The sequence below is a fragment of the Diorhabda carinulata genome, chromosome 5, assembly GCF_026250575.1.
Source record: "Diorhabda carinulata isolate Delta chromosome 5, icDioCari1.1, whole genome shotgun sequence".
In the NCBI taxonomy this organism is placed as follows: domain Eukaryota; kingdom Metazoa; phylum Arthropoda; class Insecta; order Coleoptera; family Chrysomelidae; genus Diorhabda; species Diorhabda carinulata.
Window position 1 is genome coordinate 2,857,953 of NC_079464.1, and position 12,238 is coordinate 2,870,190.

General features: G+C 33.0%; 1 protein-coding gene across 4 annotated transcripts in view; it reads right to left on the minus strand.

The window, feature by feature from the left end:
• The window catches only part of LOC130894225 (furin-like protease 2), a 217,984-nt gene that overhangs the window by 15,038 nt on the left and 190,708 nt on the right, over positions 1–12,238 (minus strand). For all 4 annotated transcript variants that reach the window (XM_057800875.1, XM_057800873.1, XM_057800876.1 and 1 more), the window contains one exon: positions 153–287. In XM_057800875.1, the coding sequence (XP_057656858.1) occupies positions 153–287 (135 nt within the window). The remainder of the gene's footprint in view (positions 1–152; positions 288–12,238) is intronic.

A 12,238-nucleotide genomic window follows, 5' to 3' on the forward strand; every position in this document is an offset into this window, starting at 1 on the left:
GGTTTAAGAAAGTGAAAAAATCACTCGAGGAGATTCCGGTTGGATTTTTCTTTTGCTCGACATTTTTATTAATCGTTTCGGAATATCGAGATAAAATACTTTTTGAATTATTGGAAAAGGAAAAACTTTGTAAAACTAAAAATAGAACTTACGTAGTTTTGTGCTAGATCTGGATGGTTGGTTTGAATGCCGTCGTCGAGTATGGAAACCACCACACCTCGACCCGTATAACCTTTCTGCCAGGCAGGTGCCAAATTCATGTCTAAACCATCTTTAGCCCCCCCATTCTGGAAAATATGATTAAATTTAAACAATAACCATAAGATTTAAACAATAATTCATAATAAATATTATGCGATTACAAAAACATGGGGTTGGGTACTCAAATTTTTTGTTTTACAAAATATTCTCCATTAAGATCAATTTTGTTTAATTTGAACTTCCAAAACAAGTAAACTCTTCTTCAGGTGTAGACCTAGTCAAATATTTTTGACATACAGTCAATGGTCACCAAATAAGGACTGTATCCCATCAATTGGATGTTTTGACTGTTCAAAAACACTTCTGGAAAACAAATACTGGTGTTCCATTCAGAATTGAAAGAACCTAAACAATTTTTGAGGAAATTCGAGTTACACAATGACGTGGTGAAGAAAATTTGGTTTTTTCAAGACGTTCAGGAAATTACGAGCACTAAAAAAACCGATCTAGAACGGATTTGAGTAAGAGAAAAGTAGAAGTGAGTCCAGAAGATGATAGAACCCAATACGACGAAATTCCAGGTTGTTTTTCTGCAGAAGGATCTTTTAGTACGTAAATGCTGGCCCCCTGCGGATTCGGGGGCACTTGGAAAGAAGAAAAATAGTTGATAAATCAGTTGCTAAAAATTTTATCCTCAGGACTAGAATAGATTTAATATGCCTTAATATATAATTCCCTAAACTATATATTGAATACATTTTTTTATATACATAGAATAAATTCTTTGGAAACCACTTTTTTTATAATTTTTTTCGAGTCTATTTAAACGAGATATGAATATGAAGAATTGTTGAGAGGAAAACATTTTTCATATTGAATGATCTGATCCTAATCTGCCCTTAAATTGAAATAAAGTCAGACAACAAGAAGGTCAAGCCTGGATATAACTGAAAGCTGTACAAAGGCACGAAGAGTTACAAGTAAAAGACATTATGTACAGAAGAGGATTCCTCTCTTTTATATCTATATTACTTTTCTGTGTCTGTGGAAATTCCTTTCATTGGAATTCACTCGAATATCTTAATAAAAGGTTTTTTCTTTCTATGCTATACAGGATTAATATCAATAACTAAAACTATGTCGAATTTATTGTATATAGGATAGTTTAAAATGATAGAATTGAATAGTATGATCCGAATAATACTAAAAAATTTGTTATTGTTAATGTCATAATTGCTATGTAGTGAAGAAAAAAAGGGTAAAATTACCGTAAACTAGTCTTAACAAAATTATAAAATTATCGTTTTTACTACGTTGTAATCATCGATTAGTATATTTTTTTCAATTCCAACATTGTACAATGCATAAAACACCAATCAGAAGCTAGTTTTATTTCTATTTGTTCCAATTGTATAATTCAATTCTCGATTTCTATATAAAAAAATCATCTACTAATATGGTGGATGTTCTTTCGAACTGTCCAATCTTATCTCGACAAGAACGAAGACCTATTCGACAAGAAAACAAAGTACTCGAAGTGCAAGCTTCTGGAAACGGCTACCAAGACAATATCCACAGGAATTTCCAAGCAGCAGGCACCATTCGAATACGATTTACCCTCTGGTGCTTCGAAATATACAGATTGTCGTTGTTAAAACACTTCGTATAAATCATTTTATTGTTATTAAACGTATTAATTAAATTAGAAGACAGATAAACGATTGGATTATGCTACAAATCAGAATTTTCCAAAGCGATTACGTAAAATTATGATGTTGATATAATAAATATGTATTAGTCGAACGTAAATAAAAAAATAGGTTACGAAATAAAAATTCTTTTGTTTGTATAATGAATCATTTTAACGACGTACGTTCCTAATTGAAATAATTCATTTTAAATCTAGTGATTTACACCCTAAAATACACCGAATCAGCCGTCACATAAACGATAACTAATAGCACCAAAAGGACATCCTTTATTCAATATTAGTTTCGATTTAAATTAATTTGTAATACATACAATAAAAACTGGGTGTTTGTTCTAATTATTTCAATTATATCTATCACAATAGTTATTAAATTTTTTAGTGATTTTATCTTTAGATCTAAAACTATTGGTATTTAAATTTTGATATATGGCAACACCGATAAGCGTATGTCAAATCTAACATAAAGTTTCACGGTAAAAACAAAATGGAGTCTTTTTGTTTAAATATCATCTTGTGATGAATTTTTTGTCGTTTAATTATTCTTAATTTAAATTTTCGAAACGAACGTCTATTTATAAGTAAATAATAATTAGTTTAATTCGATTTTAACTTAGGATAAGCGATTTAAGAGTTACCTGACACCACTAAGAACTCAAATAACAGAGCAATTACTCTATTCCATCTTATTACCAATAGAGAAACGTGGTCATGGACGCAGCCACAGACAAAATCGAATTATAGCCTTCTTGTAAAGTTGGAGGTTGTATTCTGTTACCGAATAAGGACTTGCATCTCGAACTTTACGTCTAATTAACTTAGGACGTAATTATTGACACACCTTTCGGCCTTAAGTTTACTTAATACGTCTGGAGATGAAACGAATTTGCTCTAAACTTTAAATTCTTGTTTGACCATAACACAATGAGAAAATTTAAAAAAGGAAAATCATTTAATGCTTTTGACGTGGGAAGAAGTATCCTGAATCACATATTCAAAGGTTTGTCTTTGGGAAAAAGAGTTATTGGGCATGTTTGGCGGGCTACTTCCTGCAGTATTTGGTGCAAGCATTGAATCAACTCCTGCAGATACTGAAACAGCAAATACATCATCAATTACCAACGTGATAAAAAGAAATTTAGAAGCGCTAAGACAAGACGTGGTCCAACAACAAAGGATTAGTTTGATAGTGAAATTAGGACCTTCCAAAGATATTAAGAGGTTAAATAATGGATAATTAACTGAACTAATTTAAAGACACGGAAAATCTTGTTTTAGTTAATCAAAAGTTGGTTCTTGAGCTCCTAGCACGTCTAGTACTTTACACCGTGAGATCCATAGCGAAAAAACACTTTGTATTATCATATTTTAATTATTTAAGAAGAGAATTTGGTTACGGTTTTAAGGTTAATACAATTCATTAACTCTAATGGATTTTGTTTAACCCATTTGACTAACAGGATTATGCGGGACGGAGTATTTGTAATAGAAAAGATTAGAATTGGAAAAGCGTCGAAGTTTAATTGAAAAACGAATGTTTAGTTGAACTATTTCATTTTTAGTTGTTTTAATAATATTTATGCGACACGATTCTAATTTGAATATGTTTATTATAACGATAAAGTTACGTAAATTCCAATTTGGTTAATGCACTAGTGACATTCTACTAGGAATAATCGTATGTGCTGTATAATTTATTTCATATTTGCCATCGAAATGCGTAGACTACAACTAGCGCCACCAATGTCACAACGTCAATACAACAATGATTTATTTCATCGGCATGCTTCCAGATCTAACGCAATTATATTTGAAACGTCTTCGGAAATTTGAGCAGCAGCCGTCGACTTCCATTATTAACCTCTGGGAAATTTTGTGCGATTTACTCACCAAATATTGTTCAAAGTTTGTTATTCGCGTGAAGTTTTCATGGGGAATGGAAATGGGGATGCTGGGGTCCATGAATATTTACTTGGTTTCGATAGTTAAGACTCCAAATTGGACGTGACAAAAAATGAGGCACCACAATCATACTCGGAGTCCTTGAATGTTTATTTGGTTCCTATAGTGAAGATTCGACGTCAAGAATGACAAAGAATTAGGCTCCACAATCTTAAGCGAGTACTTAAATATTTATTTGCTTTCGATAGTGAAGACTTGATATTAAAATTGATCGAGACAAAAAATGGGGCTCCACAATACTGGGAGAGGTCCTTGAATGTTTATTTGGTTTCTATAGTGAAGATTCGACGTTGGCAATGACAAAAAATGGGGCTCCACAATCCTAGAAAAGGTCCTTAAATGTTTATTTGGTTTCGATAGTGAAGACTTGACATTAAAATTGCTCTATACAAAAAATGGGGCTCCACAATCCTAGGAGAGGTCCTTGAATGTTTATTTGGTTCCTATAATGAAGATTCGACATTGGGAATGACAAAAAATGTGGCTCCGCAATCCTAGGAGAGGTCCTTGAATGTTTATTTGGTTTCTATAGTGAAGAATTGAAATTAAAATTGATCTATACAAAAAATTGGGCTCCACAATCCTAGGAGAGGTCCTTGAATGTTTATTTGGTTCCTATAATGAAGATTCGACGTTGGGAATGACAAAAAATGTGGCTCCGCAATCGTACTCGTGGTCCTTGAATGTTTATTTGGTTTCGATAGTGAAGACTTGAAATTAAAATTGATCTATACAAAAAATGGGGCTCCACAATCCTAGGAGAGGTCCTTGAATGTTTATTTGGTTCCTATAATGAAGATTCGACCTTGGGAATGACAAAAAATGTGGCTCCACAGTCCTAGGAGAAGACCTTGAATGTTTATTTGATTCTTATAGTGAAGATTCGACGTTGAGAATGACAAAAAATGGGGCTCCACAATCCTAGGAGAGGTCCTTGAATGTTTATTTGATTTCTATAGTGAAGACTTGACATTAAAATTGATCAAGACAAAAAATGGGGCTCCACAATCCTAGAAAAGGTCCTTAAATGTTTATTTGGTTTCGATAGTGAAGACTTGACATTAAAATTGATCTATTCAAAAAATGGGGCTCCACAATCCTAGGAGAGGTCCTTGAATGTTTATTTGGTTCCTATAATGAAGATTCGACCTTGGGAATGACAAAAAATGTGGCTCCGCAATCGTCCTCGTGTTCCTTGAATGTTTATTTGGTTTCTATAGTGAAGACTTGAAATTAAAATTGATCTATACAAAAAATGGGGCTCCACATTCCTAGGAGAGGTCCTTGAATGTTTATTTGGTTCCTATAATGAAGATTCGACGTTGGGAATGACAAAAAATGTGGCTCCGCAATCGTACTCGTGGTCCTTGAATGTTTATTTGGTTTCGATAGTGAAGACTTGAAATTAAAATTGATCTATACAAAAAATGGGGCTCCACAATCCTAGGAGAGGTCCTTGAATGTTTATTTGGTTCCTATAATGAAGATTCGACGTTGGGAATGACAAAAAATGTGGCTCCGCAATCGTACTCGTGGTCCTTGAATGTTTATTTGGTTTCGATAGTGAAGACTTGACATTAAAATTGATCTATTCAAAAAATGGGGCTCCACAATCCTAGGAGAGGTCCTTGAATGTTTATTTGGTTCCTATAATGAAGATTCGACCTTGGGAATGACAAAAAATGTGGCTCCACAGTCCTAGGAGAAGACCTTGAATGTTTATTTGGTTCTTATAGTGAAGATTTGACGTTGAGAATGACAAAAAATGGGGCCCCTTTATCCTAGGAGAGGTCCTTGAATGTTTATTTGATTTGTATAGTGAAGACTTGACATTAAAATTGATCAAGACAAAAAATTGGGCTCCACAATCCTAGAAAAGGTCCTTATATGTATATTTGGTTTCGATAGTGAAGATTCGACGTTGGCAATGACAAAAAATGGGGCTCCACAATCCTAGGAGAGGTCCTTGAATGTTTATTTGATTTCTATAGTGAAGACTTGACATTAAAATTGATCAAGACAAAAAATGGGGCTCCACAATCCTAGAAAAGGTCCTTAAATGTTTATTTGGTTTCGATAGTGAAGACTTGACATTAAAATTGATCTATACAAAAAATGGGGCTCCACAATCCTAGGAGAAGTCCTCGAATGTTTATTTGGTTCCTATAATGAAGATTCGACGTTGAGAATGACAAAAAATGGGGCTCCACAATCCTAGAAAAGGTCCTTAAATGTTTATTTGGTTTCTATAATGAAGACTTGAAATTAAAATTGATCAGGACAAAAAATGTGGCTCCACAGTCCTAGGAGAGGTCCTTGAATGTTTATTTGATTTCTATAGTGAAGACTTGACATTAAAATTGATCAAGACAAAAAATTGGGCTCCACAGTCCTAGGAGAGGTCCTTGAATGTTTATTTGATTTCTATAGTGAAGACTTGACATTAAAATTGATCAAGACAAAAAATGGGGCTCCACAATCCTAGAAAAGGTCCTTAAATGTTTATTTGGTTTCGATAGTGAAGACTTGACATTAAAATTGATCTATACAAAAAATGGGGCTCCACAATCCTAGGAGAGGTCCTCGAATCTTTATTTGGTTCCTATAATGAAGATTCGACGTTGGGAATGACAAAAAATGTGGCTCCGCAATCGTACTCGTGGTCCTTGAATGTTTATTTGGTTTCTATAGTGAAGACTTGAAATTAAAATTGATCAAGACAAATAATGGGGCTCCACAATCCTAGAAGAGGTCCTTGAATGTTTATTTGGTTCCTATAATGAAGATTCGACGTAGGGAATGACAAAAAATGTGGCTCCGCAATCGTACTCGTGGTCCTTGAATGTTTATTTGGTTTCTATAATGAAGACTTGACATTAAAATTGATCGAGACAAAAAATGGTTCTCCACAATCCTAGAAGAGGTCCTTGAATGTTTATTTGGTTTCGATAGTGAAGACTTGACATTAAAATTGATCTATTCAAAAAATGGGGCTCCACAATCCTAGGAGAGGTCCTTGAATGTTTATTTGGTTCCTATAATGAAGATTCGACCTTGGGAATGACAAAAAATGTGGCTCCACAGTCCTAGGAGAGGTCCTTGAATGTTTATTTGATTTCTATAGTGAAGACTTGACATTAAAATTGATCGAGACAAAAAATGGTTCTTCACAATCCTAGAAGAGGTCCTTGAATGTTTATTTGGTTTCGATAGTGAAGACTTGACATTAAAATTGATCTATTCAAAAAATGGGGCTCCACAATCCTAGGAGAGGTCCTTGAATGTTTATTTGGTTCCTATAATGAAGATTCGACCTTGGGAATGACAAAAAATGTGGCTCCACAGTCCTAGGAGAGGTCCTTGAATGTTTATTTGATTTCTATAGTGAAGACTTGACATTAAAATTGATCAAGACAAAAAATGGGGCTCCACAATCCTAGAAAAGGTCCTTAAATGTTTATTTGGTTTCGATAGTGAAGACTTGACATTAAAATTGATCTATACAAAAAATGGGGCTCCACAATCCTAGGAGAGGTCCTCGAATCTTTATTTGGTTCCTATAATGAAGATTCGACGTTGGGAATGACAAAAAATGTGGCTCCGCAATCGTACTCGTGGTCCTTGAATGTTTATTTGGTTTCTATAGTGAAGACTTGAAATTAAAATTGATCAAGACAAATAATGGGGCTCCACAATCCTAGGAGAGGTCCTTGAATGTTTATTTGGTTCATATAATGAAGATTCGACGTAGGGAATGACAAAAAATGTGGCTCCGCAATCGTACTCGTGGTCCTTGAATGTTTATTTGGTTTCTATAATGAAGACTTGACATTAAAATTGATCGAGACAAAAAATGGTTCTCCACAATCCTAGAAGAGGTCCTTGAATGTTTATTTGGTTTCGATAGTGAAGACTTGACATTAAAATTGATCGAGACAAAAAATGGGACTCCACAATCCTAGAAGAGGTCCTTGAATGTTTATTTGGTTCCGATAGTGAAGACTTGACATTAAAATTGATCTATACAAAAAAGGGGGCTCCACAATCCTAGCAGAGGTCCTTGAATGTTTATTTGGTTCCTATAATGAAGATTTGACGTTGGGAATGACAAAAAATGGGGCTCTGCAATCGTACTCGTGGTCCTTGAATGTTTATTTGGTTTCGATAGTGAAGACTTGACATTAAAATTGATCTATACAAAAAAGGGGGCTCCACAATCCTAGGAGAGGTCCTTGAATGTTCATTTGGTTCCTATAATGAAGATTCGACGTTGGGAATGACAAAAAATGGGGCTCCACAATCGTAGGCCGTTGAAAACTTTGAAGACCCTGTTACCGAAGGTAAATCGATATTTGATGTTCTGAGTGATTTTTTTCAAGGAAAAATTGATTTTATTTCATTCCATTTCATTTCATTCACAAATGGTAGAGCTCTTGTCATGTTCCAACATTAATTTTCTCTTGTGGTCATTTGATTTTTTTTATCTTGTGGAATATTAAATCTTTGATTAGTGGGATGTTTAGATTGTTTTGATTCAAAATTAAACCCGATCAATTTTCAAATCAGACAAATTTAATGACCTCAACTTAGAATTACAAGCTGACAGCCTTAATTTCATAAAAACAAAATGAATTTCAGGTTTTCTTAATAAATTGATAGGTATTAAGGAAAATATTGATCAACGCGAATTTTTACAGTCTTCAAACCTGTAGAAACTTTAATGCATTGATGAAGATATTCAGATAAACATTTGATTGCATCTCATGATAATTTTAAAATCAGATTTCTGTCAAGGAACATTCAAAAGGGGGTATAAAAATTTTGACTGCAGGAAGACATTTTGAAACGAAAACAAAGAAACAAACAAATAAAAAAGCCTTTCTAAGAGTTGATAAAAAAAACGTTATATTTTCATCGTATTTAGGATAAAAACATGTGAAAAACCAATATTAAACTAATTTCGCGAACCGGCGTATTCTCAAATTTTAGACTTCTATTTTAACCGAATAGGACCGGCTTCACAGCCCATGTCGTGGACGAGTTCGTAACAATATTATTTAGAGACTAAATGACACTGTTTGACACTTATTTATAGTAAATATGATTTTTTTTTGGATATCCGAGGATTGGTTTTCTCTCTGTGATGATACGACAATTATTTTTAACGCATTTTCATTTTGTTAGTTGTTGAACTTTTTGTATAGTTAATGCCACATGAATAATAACGAATTGTATAATTGTGGGTTTCCATTTGTTGTTGAATTTAATTGAAAAACACCGGCGTAGTTATAATTTTGTTTCTCTATTTATATCCCGAAGTTTTCAATTTATTTAAAACGAAATCGGGAAATGTTCATATTTCCGTACATCTTTTTGTTCGTTTCCGTATAAATTAAACGGAAAGTTTGTAACGAGTTTCCTACCGTCACATTCTGAAAGTAATTTCTACAAATTATTCTGTTTTGTATCATAAACTACACGACATTAGTTTTTCTACATCTATTACGTTGAAGACCCTTCAATCCTCACAGATTTTTCACCCTCCGCATACTTTACGATGCCCCATAAACCATTTTATAGTTACTATCTTACGACTACATTTTTTATGGATTACCATAAAAACTTGTATCAAAATATAAGGCCCATTGTTTGACTCAAATTTGTGGTGGACGCGGACGAAAACAACCGCTGACTTCAGCAACGATTGTCGACTTGATTTTATTCGAAATTTTGGCGGACACGTTAGCATATGGTCACGATTTCCCATCTGGTTTGCTTCGAACTTTTGGCGGACACGTCCATCTAAATAGTAGCTCATCCGCCAATTTTTCAATAACTTGCGCTGGTCGCAGATATTTTGGTAATTGCGTAGCGCGCAACCGCCAAAAATTCTGTTTTCATCTTTCCATATTTAGTGTCTTGTTTTCTACCGTCGAGTTTTCAACACAGATCCTTAATACGAACGAAAAAACTAACGATTATCCTTGTGAAATGAACGGTTAATAACAACTGGAAGTAGGTTAAACGTTCAATTTTGGAAAAGATTATCTAAATTTAAAGATATATAATTTTATGGGCAAGACAAATTATACTGCTCCCTTGGTCGTATCATAAAATTTAAAAAGTGATTTTCGAGGCGAGATAGCGTGTCTACAAAGAATAAACCGAGAAAAATTTTCGTGATTGATAGATATGAGGAAAAACAGAAAAAAAGGTTATGCTCCAATATAAAAATAAGGATGTGGAGTAAGATCATAAAGAAATGGGGGGATTTTCTACTTAATTATGATCTAAATAAAAAAAAAATATTCTCCATATAAATTTTCGTATAATCACAACAGAAGAACGTCATATTTTCGAGTTATATACGGGGGTTAGAAAAAAATACGATTTGATTTAATGATGATTTAAAATTTTCCAGAAATCAAAATCATACCTCATGGTTAGCGTCGAGATCAGTTTCCAAAAAACTGAACTTATCCACCTCCTTAACAGTCTATTATGCCCTTATTGAGTCGTATATACCTTTTGGACGCAATTCAAATTGAGAGAATCTTCTACAAAAACTACAAAAAGTTCAGGGACTTTTTTGAAAGATTAAAAATTTCGATTCTTCCTTCTTTTATCATCGTTCGAAATCGTTTCCTTAATTCGTAAACACGATTTTCTGTATTTTACGTCCAGAATTAGTTAAAGGCTCAATACTTTACAATGCGAAAAAATGCACAATCATTAGCCAATTGAAATCCCGCAGTTCGTAATAATTTAAGGTCAACTACAATTTCGTTGAGATTTTCTTCAGTATATTGAAGTTTATAGTTATTTTTATGTTTATTTTTTAGTTTTTACAAGCTTTTGTTTACAATCTTTAGGTTCTACATCGATTCTAATGATATTTTCAACGTTTTTGTCTCTTTTTTTTTAAAAACCGCGGCTCGTTTGTCGAAAAACACATTAAAGAAATTTGTTGAAAGCGAATAACTTCAATTCTTTACTGACATTAGTCTTACTCAGGACAGACATCTTGCCTTTTCGGTTTCCCTCCTACGAAAGATCGTAGTCTGCATACCAAACACACCGAATCAAGATTTAATTAGATTTAGGGATTTTTTTTTCTTCGAGGCCCTTTCCGGAATTTGATTAACGTTTATTTCTCTAATGTACACGACCGGATTTATTTTAACAAAAAAAAAATCGCAACGATGAATTTTTAAATGACATGGAATAATTATACAGTATGTCTCTATTTCTTGTTAGTGTTTATTCGAAAATCGAAGTTTGTTTAGATAGTTTTCGTCCGGTTAGAATCAACAATATGAGAATGGTGATTGGGAAACTTTGGAAATTGTCTTTGTGTCGGTTAAAATGAACTCTAAGAAGTTTGTAGACCATGAGAAGTGTCGCATGTAGGGATTGGAAAGTCCACTAACTTCGTCATTGACTTGATAATGTCTTTTCGTCGACAGAAGTTAGTTTTACTTGAAAAATCAATCAAATAATTCGAAAAACAAAAATGTCTATAGAAGCATCAATAAATTCCATGTTTCTACAAAATATGATCAATGGAAAGAGCTCGTAGAACAAGGACATGGATATGACAATGTATGGAACAGTGTAATAACTCAAAAAATATCCAAAAGAATGTATATCAATAAATAGGAGCAATTTGTTGGAAAAATATTGATAAATAAAACGACGATTGATTGAAAAAATATGTAAAATGTGTCTACATATACAATGAACTAGAATTTAGTATACTTACTTTATACAGGATGCTTAAAAATCTATGACAAATAAAAAACTGAAAAATATTTTTTAGTAAGAATTTTTTTACTATGACCAATATTTTTCACTTATCTCTCTATCTATTTATGGGATATTTTTCGTGAATATGAATATAAAAATTGAATAAATTCTTCTGTTTTTTTTTAAATCTATCGACCTCGAGAAAGTGGCGTTTCAGCAAAGCGAGTTATTCAATCTAAAATTTGTCGGTGCCGGTCGGCGATAAATCCAAATTCTGAAACGGTAATATGTTGATTTACTACCATAAATGCTCAATTTAATCTGAAAACTTTAAAACGTATCCAGGTCGCAGTTAATTCAACTTCGTAATTTCTGAATTTTCATCTTTTCGGATGCGTCTCTTAAAGAAAATACCATTCGAACTAAATTCGAATTGAAAGCGTTCGGGTGGAAAATTTGAGGCTTTCGTTTCACTTTTTATATATATATATATATATATATATATATATATATATATATATATATATATATATATATTCCAATTGAATTTATATCCTCGAAAATAGCTACAACATTTTGTAATTTATACTACGAGGGTTATTCTAAAAGTAACTAACTGAA